The sequence below is a fragment of the Ooceraea biroi genome, chromosome 5 (assembly GCF_003672135.1).
Source record: "Ooceraea biroi isolate clonal line C1 chromosome 5, Obir_v5.4, whole genome shotgun sequence".
In the NCBI taxonomy this organism is placed as follows: domain Eukaryota; kingdom Metazoa; phylum Arthropoda; class Insecta; order Hymenoptera; family Formicidae; genus Ooceraea; species Ooceraea biroi.
Genome location: NC_039510.1, coordinates 11522379 through 11541027, shown reverse-complemented (window position 1 = coordinate 11541027; position 18649 = coordinate 11522379). Strand labels below are relative to the sequence as shown.

Below are 18649 nucleotides of genomic sequence, written 5' to 3'. Positions count from 1 at the left end.
ATAGATTCATATAGATCACATAAATATACATTGTTCTTTCTAGACTGCGCGAAAGTGTATCTAGATGGCAGACTCAGGTAATAAAATTACGCGATGAGAGAATTAGACACGATTATTGATCATTCCATTCTCCTTCAGTATTTCTTTAAATAGTCGTTGCTGTGTCCTCGGAATACATCTCTGGTAACGATATTCATAACTGAAATATGACAATAATTCTACTATTCTTTTGTATCTGACTTGTGCCAAGTATAAAGTTGAAGATCCTATTCAGTTTCATATCATCGGACTGTAAATTACTTTTCATTAATGCTACTTGAGTGATATCAAAAGCAATTAAAAAATCAAAACTTTATAAGTCTATTTTACGATTCGTATCGTAAAATCGTTTTCAAAGTCCACCGAAAGAAAACGCGCTGCGATCTTTTCGGCATCTTTCTCTGATGTTTGATAGTAAAGCCTATTACACAATGCAAAGAAACAGGAACAGGAAATAACCAATCGCATTGCTCGATTTGGTCATCCGTATGTACCCAAATCGTGTAAACGCGAAATGCTCCGCGCCTCGCGGCGCTACGCCACTGCCGCCGACGTGACGTCACACCCCCACCACGACCACCGAGTGGGGGTATATAAGCCGCGCCGCGCCGAACATCTAGCCTTTCCTAGGCTGCGGTCTGAAATAAGCTTACGGCGCTCACGACGCTGAAGGCGCTTACAGGCGGTCCGATTCAAATAGCACGTTGTAGATGCTTTCGTTTCGGACCGGCTATAAGCTTGCTCACGTTCTATAAATGGAAATAAATCTCGTTAAAATGGAGGCTGTTCAGCAAAAAGCTGTATTGTTCCAATGTTCGGAATTGTGTTGTGAAAGCGATGATAGTGATATAGAATTTGTGAGATATATATTTGTAAGTAGTGATGATAGTGAAGAGGAAAATGTTATATCAGTCATACAGTTACATTTGAATAAACGAAGAGATAAAGTGGAAATAAGACCTCGCGTGAAGAATTATATTGAAAGAATTGTTCCAAACTACACCGCAGAAGAATTTAAAACGCACTTCAGGTTGGTTACTACTCGAATTCGATAAATATGGAATCACAATAATTTCAACTTATAGCAATTTTATATAAATTAGGTTAGGTTAGATTATGAAATTTTTATTTCTTTTTTTACAGATTGTTGCCTGCAACTTTTGAATTCCTGTTAGGATTGATAGGACCTGCATTAAGTACAACGAAGTTAAGTGGAGGCAGGAAACCTATATCAGCACAAAAGCAACGCTATAGTACATCAAGTACATCAATTATTCTTTCTACAAAAAAATGATTTCATTTCTACGAAAAAGTGAAGTAAATTCATTGGCTATCGCATAGCTTTTTGCCGTGTGGCAAGCATTTCCGCGTCCTGTGTTACTAATATCTCGTCGGTGGCTAAAGTCATTGTTCTCAATTATATTAATTTTCGTAATTTGCTAGGTTTCCCGCGTTTATAACATCAGTGCTCACGGCGACCCACCGTTCGACCATGGGCAGCGTGAGCACAGCAGGTATGACGTCACTTCGCTATGGTGAGCTCACTTAAGCCATTTCGGAACGGTCGTGAGCGCGCCGTAGCGCTGTGAGCGCGTTTCGGACCGCAGGGCTAGTCGGGCGCTCCCGACTCCAGTTCGCCGTACGGCCGACGGGTCGCGCTACGTTACGACTACGTCTTCCGACTAATTGTAGACCAGGCTTTATAATTACTGCACAAGTAGCACCTCCGACCCATTTTTCATAAATGTCTTCAAAAAGAAGAATAAAATCAACCGACACGTGATCGACACGAACCGTAATTCGTATGCATATTTAGGTTAGACTGGCAATTTCCAACGCATGCGCAAACGGGCCGAGGTGCACTATCTCTACCGTTCTATGACTCTATTCCATACGCTCTATTCCGTACCATGTGACTTCAGCCTTATGAAAGAAAGCGATAAATCAAAACTTTTGCGGAAATGGCGGATTTGCATGTGATTTCCTTGAAAAGGTTAACCTCCAAAATTCGCCGTCAAAACTTGATGTACTTGTCGCGTTACGTACGAGAGGTTAGGTTTGACGTCGCGGTATCGTCCGGTGCGCCTAATAGAGAGAGTTGCCGTCCTGGAGGTACGTCGTTGCTCGTCGTTCGCGGCAGGACGGGTTATAATTCACCGACGTAAACCTGACACGTACGATCCACGAAGATACTTCAAGTCCGAAATGCCGACGTGATATTCGCAGGTTCGCGCCATCGTTCTCGTTCGCGGCGCGAACCTGCGAATATCTCGTCGGCATTTCGGAGCACCTCCCAGGTACGTTCCCTTCTGCGAATCACTATGAGCTAAGGCCCTAAGTAGATTAAGCGATTAACGCGTATCCTTGGACCGACAGCAGCACATCGCGCCGAACACGTCGCCAGTGTCACTGGATGCTCCAATCTTGCGGCGAGGATCGAGGCTGCGGGAGCGAGCAACGATGCCCAACGGAGCGAATTTGAGGTATACCTGCGTAAATGATCTCGTGAAGCAGACGAGAGTCAATTGTGGGGGGAAGAAGCCACGCAGCGTGTACCAGAGGCTTCCCACTATGCGCTAGAAATCCGAGATGGCGAAGAAGAACGGTAACGACAAGACTGCGTATATCCTCTTGAAGAGATGGCTGGACACGGTCAAGTGGCTGAAGAAAACTCAGGATTACAAGGACCGCAAGTCCATCTATTCCACCAATATGACCATCGATCAGGTAAGCAGCAGTGTATGGCAGTGTATGCCAGAGTGACCAGCCAGATAACTGTGCCGCTGCGTGTGCGTAAATGCATGAATGTTTGTATTTGTGAAGCAGGCAAGAGTCAATTGTGCAGGGAAGAAGCCACGCAGCGTGTACCAAAGGCTTCCCACTATGCGCCAGAAGTCCGAGATGGCGAAGAAGAATGGTAACGACAAGACTGCGTATATCCTCTTGAAGAGATGGCTGGACACGGTCAAGTGGCTGAAGAAAACTCAGGATTACAAGGACGCAAGTCCATCTATTCCACCAACATGACCGTCGATCAGGTAAGCAGCAGTGTATGCCAGAGTGACCAGCCAGATAATTGTGTGCCACTGTGTGTGCGTAAATACATGAATGTTTGTATTCTAGATAAATGAAGTGAAAAACATACTTGCAGACTTGAGGCAAAAGTTAGAGATACGCTATGAGCATAGTTCCAGGAAGCACAACGACGCGGTGGAGAAAATGGAGGTGGACACGGACGGTGTGGATACGGCAAAGGCCTATGCGCCGAGTAGCGATGTTAGCTTGAAATTACCAGAGACACCGACTGACGATCCTCTGTACGGCGACAGCGACAATTTTATATCGTGCAATCAATTGTATTCTTTATCGCAAAAAAATAACAGCAGATATTTGATCATCGACGTCAGGCAGAAGGCTCATTATGACGGATCCAAAATTACGTTCGACAAGTGCATCAACATTCCACAATCGGAAATTAAACCAGGGTAAATACATCTCGCATAATGTTTTTCGCTTATAACTTTCTAATTTTATAAAATATCCTTTTTTTTCAAGTATGAATGTATCATAAACGTAAGACATATGGTATCGCGAATATCCTCTCTTCAATAGACAGGAAGAATTTAATGTACGACGTGTGCTAATAATGTTTTTATCACGATTGAGTATCAATCTCTGCGAATTGCGTAAGAGCGATGGGCTGAAGCACGGGATTGCGATTTGTATTTTATTTTTCTTTTCGCCGATATATTTCGTTCAACAATAAAGCAAGTGTAAAAAGAGCAAGTTGTATAGGTATCATAATGTAAGTTTGAGGGACTTGGTTAGATGGCGTGCGAGTGAGTGTGTTGTATGATTGAGTAAGCGGATAATTTTGTTAGTTTTTAAGGCGATTACGTATTTTGGTAAGTTAGAAACGAGTGTCGTGCAAGGAGGAAGCGTTATAGTAGGTGTATACGTGGAGGCGAAGGAAAAGGTAAGGTAAGAAAGGAGTAAGAAGCGTCAGAAGTAGATAGGTAGAAGAGAGGTTATGGCGTCGCGCAGGGCGGCGGGAACGATAGGGAAGGGAAGATTAGGAAAGAGCGGAAGTAGCGGAGATGAGAAGCAAAAAAGGCTAAAGTGGAGTAGTGAGGATACTAAAGAGGAGGATAAGGATAAAGGAAAGGGATAATGAGTAGAGGGGAGGATGAAGGCATGGAGAAAAAAGATAAGAAAGAGGTTAGTTTTCGTTTAGAAAGAATAGACGAGATTAAGAATGAGTGGGAAAAGTTTAAGTTAGATAGAGAGAGAAAGAGAGTGGAAGGAAACGATGGGTAGTTGGAAAAGGGATAAGAAAGATGATATAGAGAGAATAGAGGAATGGAAGAGGAAGGAGAGGAGTATAGATTTGAGAATGAGGGTGATAGAGGAGAGGGTAGATGACTTGGAAAGGAAAATGGTAAACATGATAGATGCAGTGGAGGCGAGAGAAAAGAAGGAGGAGGAAAGAAGACGGGAATATGAAGCAATAAACACGAGTGCAGTAGGTGTAAGGGAAAGGGATAGTAGGGGGAATATAAGTAACAGGAGTGAGAGCGGGAGGTCCAAGGATTGGTCAATTATGAGTGAGGATAGGCTTAGTTGGAAGGAGGTAAAAGGTATCAAAAAATTAATGTTGGATAAAGAGAAATTAGAGAGACGTAATAACGTCGTAATCAAAGGAATGGAGGTAAGCGGTAACGAGACAGATTGGCTGAGAAAAGTACAAGATTTTTTCAAGAATAAGTTGAAGGTTCGTTGCACAATAATGCATATAAGAAGAAGCGGGCAGGTGTTAATAGCCAAAATTAGCAGTGAGGAAGAGAAAAAGGAAATAATGGATAATAAGAATAGATTAAAAGGAGAACGGATTTTTGTAGAGCATGACCTTACGTGGGAGGAAAGGAAAACGCAAGCAGAGATAAAGGAATGGGCATAGGTGCAAAGAAGTAAGGGAAAGAAGATTAAGATAGGTTTTGGAAAGGTTAGAATAGAGGGGCAATGGAGATGGTGGGAAGATGTAATAAGAGGAAAAGGGTTACACTCACAGGAGAAAGTTATGGAAGAAGTTATGGTACGAGGGAGAGTGAGTGATAGTGGCGTTGAACAGGTAAGGGGCACGAGGGAAAAGGTAAGGGAGGAAGATAAAGATGCTAACGATACATAATGTACGTTTGATTTCTGTATCATCGTATAGCTTATGAAGTTTTTGTTATTACTATACTTTAAAAGGCCCTGTATTCTTTTTATTAGACTGAATTTGTAGAATACGATCGCTCTTTTTACGAGAATTTTTGTTACGCTATATGATACAAAAGTGAAATTGTGAAATTATATAGAATATGTATTTACCGATCAATGAACGCTACTAAAATTATTCAGATCGCATTTCCCACTTTTACTATCTTAATCATAAAGAATATATATGGAACAATTCATTGTGCCATAATAAATCTCGTATTGTACTATTTTTCCTGTTGAAATTTTAATATTAATCTATTTAGAAAGAGATTTGTTAATTTTGTTTCCAACGTAAAGATTATGTGTATTTGCTTTCTTCATGTAGTCCTATATTAAAATTTCCATTATTCCAAATTAAATTGTTTACAATTTTACATTTGCCATTAATGTGAATCAGGTTTGGTGCTCCCGATCTCTCCGCCGTACAGTCAACGGGCGCTCCCGTCGGTAAACCGGGCTCTCTCGGTGTGCGGACCGTACTTCCGCGGGACTCTCCCTGCGGGCCACCTATCCCTTCCGCGGGGCACTGACCCGCGGAAGGGATAGGCTTCCTTCCCCTTCCCCCGCGGCGGTGCTGACCCGCGGGCTCCCTTCCCTTCCCCTCCCCCCGCGGGGCGCTGACCCTCGGGCCACCTACCTCCCTCCGCGGGGCGCTGACCCGCGGGCCACCTACCCTTCCTTCCGCTGGGCGCTGACCCGCGGGCCACCTACCTTTCCTTCCGCGGGGCGCTGACCTGCGGGCCACCTACCCTTCCATCCTCGGGCGCGGTTTTAGTTTCACCGACTCGGCAGCATGACCCACCCGTGGGGCATTCTGCCCAGTCTCGACAGGGATGCACGGCATTTTTATTGGACGAGCGCAGTCCGTGGGGGGGGGGGGGGTGGCCGAACCTCCTGGTGGTAGGGGCCCACAGGGGGACGTATGTTGTACAAAATCACCCTTTTTAGCCGGGAGCGTGGAACCGGCGGAGAGTCCTGACGAAATGCGCCTTTTAGTTCGACTCTTTGTGAGCGGTTTGGTTGGTGGGATAAAAAAAAACTTACTTTTCTTAGGGTGAATTCACACCTTGGCAGAATAGCAGAAAGCAGAAGCCAATCAGAACTCGCGCGGATAGTCGACAGTTGGCGGAAAGATAAAAGCAGAAAAGCAGAATGTACTGTCGACTAGAGTCCTAAATATAAAGCCTATTACACAATGCAAAGGAACAGGAACAGGGAATAGCCAATCGCGTTGCTCGATTTGGTTATCCGTACTCAAATCGTGTAACGCGATTGGTTATTCCCTGTTCCTTTGCATTGTGTAATAGGCTTAAGAGAAGCGACATTGAGGGAATATCGTCTGATTGGCCAGGTAAATCACGTAGTGAGCGCCATTTTGTTTGCTACTATGGTGCAATAAAATAAGGTCAGGGGGTCTATTACGTATCTCTTCACGGAGTGAAAATGTGAAAAATGAGCAAATTTACTAGAATATTTATAATTTGATTGGTCAACACTTAGTGAATTTGCTCACTTTTCTCATTTTCACTCCGTGATGAGATACGTGATGACTACTTTTAAAGCAATTATGTGTACAGGCAAGCAGTTTGATAATAGATCAAAGTTTGATCTGTTATCAATATATCTTTTTTATTAAGTTTCTAAAGTCTCTTCGAAAAGCTTCATTATATTCCTTTACTTTATCCCGAGTGTGGATGATAGCAATTTTGTGCGTACAACTTGCCAAATTTTTATAAAAAGCATTTTAATGTGCAAATGGCAGCACCATCGCGAAGAAATTCCTGGTCACTCCAGGATCCCCTTAACAAATGAAATAGAAAGTTGGTAGTTGAACACAGCCCTGCTGAGAGGCTGTTGGTAGCCCTGAAAGGATAAAGTTTAAAAGACGCGAGTGCCCGGTGCAATGCAGTTTAAAAGAAATGGAAAATAGATAGTAATTTCATGCGAGAAACTCCAAATCTAATTTGCAAATTAATGTGTTTGAAACATATTGTTATTACGCATTACCAAAATAATCCGCAATATCGACAAAGTTTCGCAGTGGAGACTGTTAAACTGAAGAATTCCAAGGGAAGCATCAGAGGAGCAAAAAGACCTCTCGACGTTGCGATTTGTTTTATAATGGAGCAAGTAAAGAGAGACGCACCAAGCAAGATACAAAAATGCGACAGCCCTTTAACAAACGGTCCTTTAGGCCACGGGACCCCGATGAAACGAACTGAAACTTCGAGATACGCAGCATATCAGAACGGTACGCGCTTCACCGTTCTGCCGAGTCACATCACTCCACCGTCTGGATTAAAGAACTTTATTATCAGAAATCCGTTTGAACCCGACTTGAATAAGTTACATCAATCTATGATCAGTCCGACTGTATTCACAAAGGTAACTCTCTATAGAAATTGATTTCAATCGTTATTTTACAGCAGCAGGAAATGTTAATGTTTAGAATGACATATAAATGGTTTGTTTATGTAGAACCCAGGATCATCGCAACAGTCACCAGGCTTCACGTGGACCATAGACGAGTTAGCACATATACAACCAGCGAAGATTGAAGAATTTCCTACGCAGCAAATATATTCTCCAGATCCGGAAGTAGAGGTGAAAGCTCAGGCAGCTATAGATCGGTTCTTCCAGCAGAATCAGATAATTCCCAGCCCGTGGGAGATTAGAGAACAGAAAAATAAGTCGTCCATACCCATGGATACTCCTAACAGGCCTTTGGAATTAAATTCTACTAAAGAAGTAAAACCAAGAAAGGATGGTAGGTATACCAAGAAAATATCTTAGAATATCACTTAAGTTTAATGGTACCTATATTTTTAGTGTGGTGCCAAACGGTTTTATCATTGCCTGTGGCTCTACCGCAAGATGTTGAGGAGGTCTTGAAGCCTTATTTCACATTCACTCAGGTTGGACTGTAACCGTAAAATAGTTATTTAGACAATTATAATTTATTTTATGTAAAACTGTCACTGTGTGTCAACTGTGTTTCACAACGAAAATGTCTTGTATCTCAAAAGGACCAAAGTGCAGATAACGACGATGCTAATTCAAGTAATAATTCACTGAGAAGGAAGTTATTTTTTAATTACGAGTGTACTGCTGATGATGATAATGATAGTACCAAATCTTTATCACCAGTTAAAATGAGTGAATCCATGATATTGTGTCATAGCCCGCCTCAGAGTGCCATGTTTGTTCACGGTACACCACTAAAGGTATATGAATGGCTTAGTAAATTTGTATAAAAATATATTTCTTAATACTAAAATTGATCAATTAATTTTATATCTTACTCATTGGTCATTTTTATGTCCTAAAATAAACAGGATTAATTGTCGTTTTTGTCTCGTAGTTATACATCTGAATTTAACGTGATGATATGTTTCAGCGGTTGCCGCAAGCTAGACGACAGAGTACCGGATCTTCTGTAGTCAAAATTGAAAACTTATCATCACCGGACATGTCACCAATACGTAATACTAAAAATGATATGTCATACAAAAGAGATGAACTCTATACTTGTTTGGCCACTCGGCTGGACTCCGCAATGGATATGAGCATAGACAATATAATTATGGAGAAAAGTTCCAATGCAATCAATAATTCCAATTTTATAGGTAATTTTCTCCCTATACTTGTAACATTTGTACTTTTATGCTTTTTTATCATTCATTCTAACATTCTTTACTTATTTAGTGTCTTTAGAATATTGCAAAAAAACTATCTTTACTTGAGAAATCTAGAAGATAATTATTATGCTGCTTATTCTGTTAGTAGTGCAATATTAATTTTATTGTAAATATTTTCACTTAATTATACGTAAAATGAATTTATAATACTATATTACAAATATGATATTTTGTACATACAGCTTTTGATGAAAATGACATGCAGTGTACTGAAGGCAATCAAGACGATCGTAAATTAATTTTAAATAATAGCGAGATGAATTTATGTGATTCTATTAACATGGAGGCATCAAAATACGCAAGTTCGGCTAAGAATCATTGTGACGATAGCCCAAAAATTATAACCGAAATGGGAAACTCCATGCATAGAAATCATAAACAGAGTAACGCGATATCCGAAACATTGGATCAACAAAGCATATCAAATTCAGTTCAAGACACGGGTTATCAAACTTACAGCACAAGCAACATGACACATACAGTAGAGAGTTACAGTAATATTTCGGTAAGTCACAAAACTCATTGGAACGAGCAAGTGAGAACGACTAAGGATAATGCTAATCTTTCTTGGAAAGAAAACACAAGAAATATATTTAGCTCGACGCCTTCTAAATATAACAAACACGATGAAAGTTGAGTAATCGTCATGTTCCTCAAAATAATTAAGGTTACAAAATAATGCAGAAAATTTATTATCATAGCAAATATAGATATATATATATATATTAAACATATTCTTTCGTAATCAATTTACTTCTCTTACATTAAATAGATCCTTCAAGAGTTTGATACGTTATTTTCACCATGTGCATATATTTACGCTTGATATCTTTATGAAAATTGCATTTTTAAAAGATGAACTGATTCGAATCTTAGTCAGATAAATTGTGTGATAAATATTATTGCAATTTTTTAATATTTTATTATAATAATAAATTGTAATATATATATATTACTTTTTCTTTCTCTCATTAATTTTATGTTATTTGTATCATTTATTGTTTATTTTGATAAAATATTAAAGATGCATAATCATAACAAAAAATTAATTTTTTTTGTTTAGAAATATCGTACATGATGGCAATATTGTTGATTCTACGACATTTTAATGAAGAAAAAGAATGTAGAAAAAAATATATTCTTGCACTTTTTAGTTTTAGCCTTTTTAACAGTATGATGAATATTATGTGCTCCATGTATATGTTAGTTTAATTATAGTATTAAAATATATCATGTATATACATGTATTCGTATGGAGAAAAAGTGATGCTGGATGAATAACCAACTCGCTTTATAAGTTTCTTCATCGATTTCATTAGATAAAATTTTCTTGTGGTTACAGCCTAAAATATTAAATATACTCAAGATATATATAAGCAAGGTCAAAAACTTAACAAACATTTTACAGCATGATTCATCTAAAATGAGATAATAATAATAATAATAATATTAATAATGGTATATGTATATATATATAATTATAATATTACATATTACGCCAACAAAATTCTTATACATTCTGTAGATATATATATGCGTATATATAAATTATAACATATCTGATCTTCCAAACTCAAAGGATTCTGCATTTGGCACGATGTCATGTAATGGAAGCAAACCAAACACATTATGTCTTTTGATTGTCCCTGGCTAGTTACAACGACACGCCGTAATCTGCTTTGCTCCTTTACTTTGTGTTTTTGGTGTCCGTCGTATGACTTTGCTTGTCAGCCGGTTGTAATAATATTAAGCTCCGCATTAAAATGGTAACTCGAAACAGATAATTGTTTTTATACATAGCACCATCGCATGCATTGGATCGGCGCTACACATTAAGAATATATGATTTTAATATATTTATATATATATATATCCTTTTTTATACATAACGTAATTATAGAATAACAGTCTATCGCTTCATTGCCCTGACTCCGCGATTAACGCATTGCACATAAGCCCCACACTCCTACAAGAACCGGCTGACTAGAGTATTTCGCTCAATGTCAGGATTTACTGGTGTATTGCTTTATATTATGTGACTAATCGATTTAACCTACACTTTAGCCTATCGATTAGCTACACGTATTATGATGATGGATAGCAATCCCTCCCCCATCTCCGATAGTTGATTAATTTAGAATTAACTACATGTGGAAGAACAGATCTTCAGTCGTAGCAAACAAGAGCTAGACTAAGAGAATGTTAACAAATCGTGAAGCTATAACATTAATTTCCATTATCAATTTAAAGACACCAGCTTGTTTTCACTCAATATCAAGATAAAGTGTTTGAGGTGTGAGCAAGAATGCCAATTAATTAGTATTTATATTTATACACAACTCTTTCGCTAAGCAACATAATATATAAAATTCTAAAACTTCGGATACACTGAAGTATAACAATGATATCGCATTGATTTTTGCAATATAATATCACAGATAATAGTTAGAAAATAAAATTTGAAGACAAAAAATATTCGATCGTTTGTAGTAATGTAAATCCTGTATATGTTATACAATGTTGAGCGGAATATGCAACGTAATATATATATCGAAAAAAATTATTTTAAATGAAGGAAGGGACAATAAGTTTTAGAGATCCAATTTTTTCCATTTTTTCCGATCCTTTAAATAATATCGCAATCGAATTATGCTTATTAAATAGATTCAACATTATCGTGTATTGAGCACATGGCATTCTTTCTTGCACCTTCAGATTGAACTTTTCTGGTGTAGCTGACTAGCTACAATCACATTAAATATTTGATGTAGCGCATCCTGTCAAAGTCCATAATGCAAATCGTATAATCGTATTCTTAGATTCTTAAGTATATCACCTGATGTGTCTAAATTATTGAGACTTTCAAGTTATCGATATTGTGTCACAACTAATGCAACATTTCATAATTGCATATGTATAGAAACAGAATTACACAGTTGAATAGTTGGTGAAAACATCTTAAATTTATGATATTGGTTCGATCCTACATGTAAAAGTGCATATAATGCTGTGAAGCTAGTATTCTCGTTCTATGATGTTGACTTTTCGACAGATATCAAAGAGTGTTATGATAATGATGAGTAACCCCCCCTGGGGGTTGAAAATGACAAATAAAATGTGCCTATTTATACAAGTTCCATGTATCACGAATTGATATGTAGAAATCGATCAGGTTGCGCTACAACAGTGTGTTCATTCGAATTACTAATATTTATACTTTGTAGTGATATTTAAGCTAATAAATTGCATACCAGCGAATTATTAGGAAGAGCCTTTATCACGCGGGCGGCGCCCTGTAAAAATATATGTTCTCTCTATATAGAACTACGTATCAATGTATACAAGACCAGTTTGTGCCTTACCTAATGTTCTCTCGCGCGTTCTCTGTAGCGCACATACATATCTTACAATTACAAGGTATTATCAAACTTTTTCCTAGTTTTACAGTTTTTATAAAAATAGGTTGTCTCCGTGTAGCGCTATTCACCATCTCCCGTCCAATCGACATTATCGTCAGCGTGATCGCCGATACATTCAGTCTCCAACTGAATATCAAAACTGGTCTATGGATACATTAGGAAGTCTACATATGTACAACACTGTTCAAAATCATCTTGAAAGCCACGAAGAGAGTAGAAAAAGACGTGAAATGACAAAGTTTCTTTCTTCAGAACCATGTTGTAAACGTCTGTCTCAACATTTTCTTTCCTTTTGATAATACGTTTGTGGCACATCATGTTGTACATGCGCAACAATGCACATGGTGTGTTTACGAGCAGGGTGGCCTCAATTTCGCATGCAAAAGCGCTGCAATTGTAAGTTCGTGAAAAACTAGGTAGGTGAAAACACCTACACGATTTTTGCAAATAGGGAGACCTGAAGGATATTATTTGACGTAATTAATTAAGTAGTTATATATGTGTAATAAATAGCGCGTAATAAATATGCTTGTCTCTTTTGTCTAAATGTACAATCGTTATCAATCGACTCTACTTGTGGTTTACAGGCGATATCGCGACTATTCAATCGCGAGATATATTCACCAGATTTAAAAAATGACTTTGTAATTTGAAAGCTACTGCTGGGAGGAAAAGAAGAGCGTGAGTTTTCACATTACAGTTTTTCAGAAACTTTTATACTATTTTCCAGCGCAAATTTGGGAACACCTTGTACATATGTATATACATGAATGCGAGTATGTCGATCTTAATGCGTATAATGTGTACATCTGCATATACATGCACGTATACATACATTTTATATACATATATACACATATACATAAATGTGTGTGTGTGTATGCGTGTAATAATCATTTTAAATATATTAATTTCTCTATCATATACACAGTCTGTCGCAAAAAGGTCGATTTTTCAAAACGAGCTATGACAACACTGGGCTTCAAACTGAATTATGGTATTTATGTTGACATCACGCTACATTTAAAAAAATCAGTCTCATTATTTTTGCGACAAACTCATAAATGTTAATTATGCCTCTATACATATCTACAAAAAAAACATATATAACTCTATTATTAATTAATAACTCTCTCTCTCTCTCTCTCTCTTTCTTTCTCTCTCTCTTTCTGTCTACGACTTAATTATGTATAATCGTCTCTCACAACAATTCTAAAAAGATTACCATTACTTACTTCAGTAATAATAGTTTCTTTCATTGATATTCCACGAACTATTCAATTGTATCATGTTTCAACAGCACGTTTAAAAAGTATCTCTTTAACGCTACATCTCTATTATTGCTTGTTGTTTAGTGCTACCGAATGTATTTTGGCATATAGCATGTTGTAAACCCTGAGCAACCACACCAATCATTTCAAAATGCATCCAACAACTCTCTTCTTTCTAGCACAACTAGAAGTTATTATGGAAGAATTTACATATGCGCATTTTGTGTGTCTGCAGTGAGAAATCGACACGATTGAAGAAATTTCTATAAAAGTTCGTTACGTTACGTTAAGTTTTGGTTTTTTTTTAGAAATGAATGAGAAATTTGCTGACGATACTACAAAACAAAAAGTACTTGTTTGAAAAATTTATCACTAGATGATAGAATTGTTCTCAAATTGCTTTCACTCGTTGCGCGCGCACAAATGGACAGCTCCCAATGCTATACATTTCCCCGAAATGTAATAAAATTCATTAATGTTAACCTCTAATCTGTTTAAGGTATCGATTTCCCTCCCCCCAATCTCGCCATCTCTTACGCCTTTTCTCAGGAGCACTTGAGTAATCACTCGGAGCAGAACGTTTTTTTGGTTTTGACAGAACCTCTGATTTTGCCGCCGGATTAATGCCATGTGTTACGTGATGCGTTCTGCTGCTGTGATTCAACGCCGTACTGACGCCGGCTAAATTCAGAAGCGCGTCGGCACCTTCCGCAATTTTCCTTTGTTCGTCAAAGTCTGTCTGATTTAGTTCCTCTTCATTTGAATGTTTGCTACAAATCAGATAAGAAATGTTAGAATTTATTTGCATTTACAATTTGTGGATCATAGAAAAAAATTGGTCTATCCTTACTTTTCCAATTTTACCGAGGTGATACAGCTGTAAGTGTGGTCCTCGCTGGAACTCCTAGTAATTACAGGCACCAACTTTTCAGATTCCGGCAATTTTCGTTTACGATCTGCATTAAAAAATATATTAATATAAACATGTATGAATTATGTGTACAACGGACATTCCTAACGACACATTTATAACTTCATCTCCGATTAGCAAAAGAAAACAAATAATATACTTTGTCTATTGTCATCGCAAATGTTCACATTAATTATTAAAAAACTTATGTCTCGAATATTTTGAAATATATTCAATACCTTTATTGTGATTCAAAATGATAGGTCCATGTTTGAAAGAAAGCATAGCAGCAGCTGCTGCGTCCACATCGCTGTCAATCTCAGTTTCTGTGTTGTCACTGATATTGCTAGATGCCAGTCTTTTAGATAGGTATGGAAAGAGAACCGGATCTGGGAGACGTGTATTAACACATTTTCTAGGTGTCTTTTCCGACGAAGACAAATTCTGGGTTGTAGGAGGTGGGAAAGGAGAGCGCGATAATGCCTGCATCAGATTTGGGCGATATTGTGCGTCCACCATCCACAATGATCCCTTGCCTAAATTCTAAAAATAGAAAGCAATAAGCGCAGACGTAATTTCATTTTGTCAGCGACAATTGAGTAAATTTCGTGCAGCGCATTTTGTCGAGGGGAGAGAGATACGCGCGCGCGTACTTACCGGAGCTTTCTCCACTTTCCGAAAGCACTTGTTGAGGCTGAGATTGTGTCTGACAGAATTTTTCCATCCAGTAGGTGCGTTCCTAAAGTATGGAAAGTGATCTAGAATCCACGCGTAAACTTCCTTCACGGGTAGCGCTTTTACGGGACTATCTTCGATGGCCATAAATATAAGGCAGGAGAATGAATACGGTGGTTTACTATTTCTGTGTAAATGAGGATCATACGGTATATGGGTAGGATGCTTGTTGCGATTAGACATTGGCAAATTATTGTTGCTCAAAGAAATCTTCGTTTGATTACTTGGCGAAGTATTGCAGTGACTTTTCATAGAGTCCTGAAATATTTGCGTTGACTTTTGACAATTCTTAGCGGGATGCTGGTAGCTCTGTCCATTTCCATTTAGCGTTGCCGTATTTGCCTTTCCGTTACTCTCTGTTGATGATACAAACAAAGAGATAAAAACAAACAGATCCTAAGACGGTATTGTAGCTTGAAGCAAGCATTACTCGAAGCAAGCACGTTACCTGGACAGAAACTATCGTCCAAGCTCGATATCGAATTTGTGTTTTCCGAGAAGTCGGCGATATCATCGCAGATATTGTTGTTCAGCATGTTTTCGTGCTTCATGTTTTTCGATGGGTTCGAGATCTCTAAACCCTTAAGTAAGTTCTGCTGGTGCAACCAGCTGAGAGACGTCAACTCGTCGTCCGACTGATTGTTTTTTTCAATCGATTTTTCGCATCTAGGAATTTCACTCTGGCATTCGTTGGTCGAATTTGCGTCTGCCAGCACGCTGGCGTTTTCCTTCTCTTTGTCGTTCATCGTATAGGCTGTTTCTCCAAAACTATAATCCTGAGTAGAGTTGAGTTCTATATCAGTTTCTATACCTGATGCATCTGGCCTATCTGGTGGCATGTTGCATAGAGTCTTTTGGTCACTGCAAACAAAATTAACTTTTGTCCGCATTGGTAAGTATCATCAAGGTTCCTGCTTTACGTCTACGCATGGTACCTCGCACAAATTTAATGGAACGGTTTAAAGAAATCATTTTTACTTAGAAATTTATGAATAATAGATTAAAATTGACTACATATTACGTACAGGCTGTTTTATTCATCAATTATATTTGGATTACACAATAAACTATTTAAAATTGTTATATGTGATACTTGTATTATTATACCATACTTATTTTGTGACAAGTCTTTTAGATAGCATTACAATTCATAGACTATGGTTCAGTTGATGCTCCAGATGCCTCGAAACTTTTTCCTTCTTTTTATTTGAAAGAAGAAGAAAGATGGAAAGTGCTTTGAGCATTTGAAACATCAACTGGAGCACTCCAGTCGTAGTAATTCAAATGACAAACATTGTACAACATATTATAACAAACATTGTTTCTTCTTTACACTTTGTTGTATCTAATGATAAGAAAATCTAAGTTGCTGACTCAGGGAAATGTCTTGGATACTTTAACTGAAACAAAAGCTTTTTATCTTTCAACCGGAGGTTGAACAACAATTTATCAACGAGACTATTTTTCTCGTATGCAGGTTCGCGGAGCGGGACACCCGAGTACCGTTAATATATCGTATTACAGCATAAAAATCGCCACGAAAATGGCAAGAAATAAGCCTGGCCGCTTTTCTATTTTTGGTGTGTCGCGCGAGAGAGTGAGGCGTGCGAGAGCATCATAAGCGACGGCGTCGGAATTGAAAATCTCCGCGCATGTGGATCCGCGTTCGCGTAGCCTCGAAGGCAGCGGGCACGCGGACGCGCGACGTGATAGCATACGGGATTGTTTATCCGCTAATAAGCGACAAAATGGCCGGCGCCATCGCGCGCATTGGAATTTCAAATGGGATTTCTTCCGCGGAAGCACAAGCACCGCTCTCGTCGGCGCGACCTCGCGCCCGCCCTGCACTTTACGCCGCGATAACGCATCGCGAGCGCATCGCGATTCGCGTCGCCACCGCCGCCGCCGCTCTCGCGAACTTTCAGCCTGGCGTGTTTTTGCCGAGCTATTGGCAACCAATGGCGTCCACCTGCGTAGCGCACCTTCGACGCGTGCTCCCCGAGTCCCCGTTTGCGTATCGCGACCGATTAATCGCATCGATCGCGAATCGTACGCGACGACGTCCACATCAAGCACCGACGATGCATCGATGATTGATGATGCATTGATGTAATTCCGCCTCGCCACACCATTTAGATCGCCCGGGATCGTCGGCGTCCCGTAGCCGTCAACCGAGCAGATCGTGGATTCTCGCCACTCGCACAGGGGAATCGGAGCAACCGGTTTTTAATTTTAGTTTGGTGATTCAGATCCCGATGCGATGCGGGCACGTGCAAAATTACTCCTATTTTCGTCTGCAGCCACGGGGCAGCACCGCGCGTCGCACGTGGAAAGCTCGGGGAGATTTTTCTCGCACATCGAGAGCACGGGATCGACCGATCCCGTCGAAATGATCGCGTACCGAGCTAGCGGGGCGAACCACGCGCGACTCCGAAAGTCGGATTGTAGGCCGCGCCGAGAGAAGCGTGCCGACCTGCATTACTTGTTGAATTCAAATATGGAGTTGATAATGATTACGAAACCCGGGAGCAAACACGAAAATGGCCACGGCATCACTTTGCTGCACACGGTATCAACATGGTGTGTCGGCGGCGTGGATGCACTCGCGAAAATTACATAAGACAAACGATCGGCGCGGATCCGTGGGAGGCAGACTCGAAACGCGGCACGTCGCTCCTTAACAGCGGTTTCGCGGCGTGATTTTCCCCCGATCTTCTCACTCGCGTCGTCACTCGGAAACGTCGGCCGCGGAGAGGCCACGATAGGATTCTGTGAGAAATTACGATCGCCGCAAGCCGATCGCCAGCACGAACCGCCGCGCACGAGCGAGTCGTCCTCTCACGTGCGAAAGTCTCACAGTCGCCGTATACTTGAATTAAATGCAACATTTGCATCTCCACGTTTATCGTCGTCACTTACGACTCGTATCCAGTCCTCTCTCAAGACCCGACTGCCAATCGGATCGGCACGATCGCTCGGCATGCACGACAATTTCGGAGAACTCACGTATTTCGGTGGACAGACGGTAGTCTCCGTTAGTTTTCTACAAACGGGCATCGCAGGCACACTCTACACAACATCCAGCTGATTAAGACGCCATATTCCGACATCACTAAGTGCTTATCGAAACATCACGCACATCGCAATTCGATATGTATCGATTTCGCGTCCCGCTCGCGCGAATATATAAATAAGAAGTATATTTCGTTACCGTCCTTGCAGTTTTTTGGAAGAGGTGACGACAATCGCGTTACTTCAAACTGAACGTCGTTTGAAACATTTAGCACCATCGTTAGACGTTTTATCTTCTGTAGCTTT

At 39.8% G+C, this 18649-nt stretch overlaps 3 protein-coding genes and 1 long non-coding RNA gene across 9 annotated transcripts; 2 read left to right on the top strand and 2 right to left on the bottom strand.

Moving 5' to 3' along the window:
- The first annotated feature begins 140 nt into the window (after window positions 1-140).
- LOC105281106 lies at window positions 141-2633 on the top strand. Of its 3 annotated transcripts, XM_026969818.1 has the most exons (4): window positions 141-1069; window positions 1183-1301; window positions 1483-2336; window positions 2419-2537. In XM_026969818.1, exons 1-3 carry the CDS (start codon window positions 795-797, stop codon window positions 1497-1499), a joined length of 411 nt encoding a protein of 136 aa, XP_026825619.1. In that variant the 5' UTR covers window positions 141-794; the 3' UTR covers window positions 1500-2336; window positions 2419-2537. The 3 variants fall into 3 exon arrangements, with proteins under 3 accessions (XP_026825619.1, XP_026825618.1, XP_026825617.1); XM_026969817.1 differs by lacking the exons at window positions 141-1069; window positions 1183-1301 and having other exon boundaries at window positions 1366-2151; window positions 2266-2336; window positions 2419-2633; XM_026969816.1 differs by lacking the exons at window positions 141-1069; window positions 1183-1301 and having other exon boundaries at window positions 1366-2151; window positions 2266-2336; window positions 2416-2633.
- Window positions 2624-12113, top strand: LOC105281112 (protein aurora borealis). 3 transcript variants are annotated; one of them, XM_026969810.1, is made up of 10 exons: window positions 2624-2766; window positions 2863-3077; window positions 3163-3524; window positions 7332-7683; window positions 7777-8065; window positions 8128-8213; window positions 8325-8522; window positions 8696-8924; window positions 9179-9501; window positions 10060-12113. In XM_026969810.1, exons 2-10 carry the CDS (start codon window positions 2991-2993, stop codon window positions 10072-10074), a joined length of 1941 nt encoding a protein of 646 aa, XP_026825611.1. In that variant the 5' UTR covers window positions 2624-2766; window positions 2863-2990; the 3' UTR covers window positions 10075-12113. The 3 variants fall into 3 exon arrangements, with proteins under 3 accessions (XP_026825611.1, XP_026825610.1, XP_026825612.1); XM_026969809.1 differs by having other exon boundaries at window positions 9179-10277; XM_026969811.1 differs by lacking the exon at window positions 2624-2766 and having other exon boundaries at window positions 2952-3077; window positions 3191-3524; window positions 9179-10277.
- On the bottom strand, window positions 7918-8877 carry LOC105281110. The gene is made up of 5 exons (XR_894235.2): window positions 8807-8877; window positions 8601-8732; window positions 8429-8516; window positions 8116-8219; window positions 7918-8038 (listed from the first exon to the last, which is right to left on the bottom strand). It is a non-coding gene; the product is annotated as an uncharacterized LOC105281110 (long non-coding RNA).
- On the bottom strand, window positions 10694-18465 carry LOC105281113 (forkhead box protein N3-like). Of its 2 annotated transcripts, none has more exons than XM_026969814.1 (6): window positions 18338-18465; window positions 15780-16192; window positions 15254-15687; window positions 14836-15139; window positions 14537-14642; window positions 10694-14456 (listed from the first exon to the last, which is right to left on the bottom strand). In XM_026969814.1, exons 2-6 carry the CDS (start codon window positions 16168-16170, stop codon window positions 14165-14167), a joined length of 1527 nt encoding a protein of 508 aa, XP_026825615.1. In that variant the 5' UTR covers window positions 16171-16192; window positions 18338-18465; the 3' UTR covers window positions 10694-14164. The 2 variants fall into 2 exon arrangements, with proteins under 2 accessions (XP_026825615.1, XP_026825616.1); XM_026969815.1 differs by having other exon boundaries at window positions 18251-18456.
- Between the last annotated feature and the right edge of the window lie 184 nt (window positions 18466-18649).

Excerpts from the sequence above, each read along its gene's own strand:
- LOC105281113 (XM_026969814.1), bottom strand. The coding sequence starts at position 16,170 with ATGCCACCAGATAGGCCAGATGCATCAGGTATAGAAACTGATATAGAA. Across the intron at positions 15,688-15,779 it reads GGACGATAGTTTCTGTCCAG|AGAGTAACGGAAAGGCAAAT; the intron begins GTAACGTGCTTG and ends TATCATCAACAG. Across the intron at positions 14,643-14,835 it reads CATTTTGAATCACAATAAAG|ATCGTAAACGAAAATTGCCG; the intron begins GTATTGAATATA and ends TTTTTAATGCAG.
- LOC105281112 (XM_026969809.1), top strand. The coding sequence starts at position 2,991 with ATGGCTGGACACGGTCAAGTGGCTGAAGAAAACTCAGGATTACAAGGA. Across the intron at positions 3,525-7,331 it reads CAATCGGAAATTAAACCAGG|TTTCGCAGTGGAGACTGTTA; the intron begins GTAAATACATCT and ends ATATCGACAAAG. Across the intron at positions 8,066-8,127 it reads AGTAAAACCAAGAAAGGATG|TGTGGTGCCAAACGGTTTTA; the intron begins GTAGGTATACCA and ends CTATATTTTTAG.
- LOC105281106 (XM_026969816.1), top strand. The coding sequence starts at position 2,001 with ATGGCGGATTTGCATGTGATTTCCTTGAAAAGGTTAACCTCCAAAATT. Across the intron at positions 2,152-2,265 it reads AGAGAGTTGCCGTCCTGGAG|GTTCGCGCCATCGTTCTCGT; the intron begins GTACGTCGTTGC and ends TGATATTCGCAG. Across the intron at positions 2,337-2,415 it reads CATTTCGGAGCACCTCCCAG|CAGCACATCGCGCCGAACAC; the intron begins GTACGTTCCCTT and ends TTGGACCGACAG.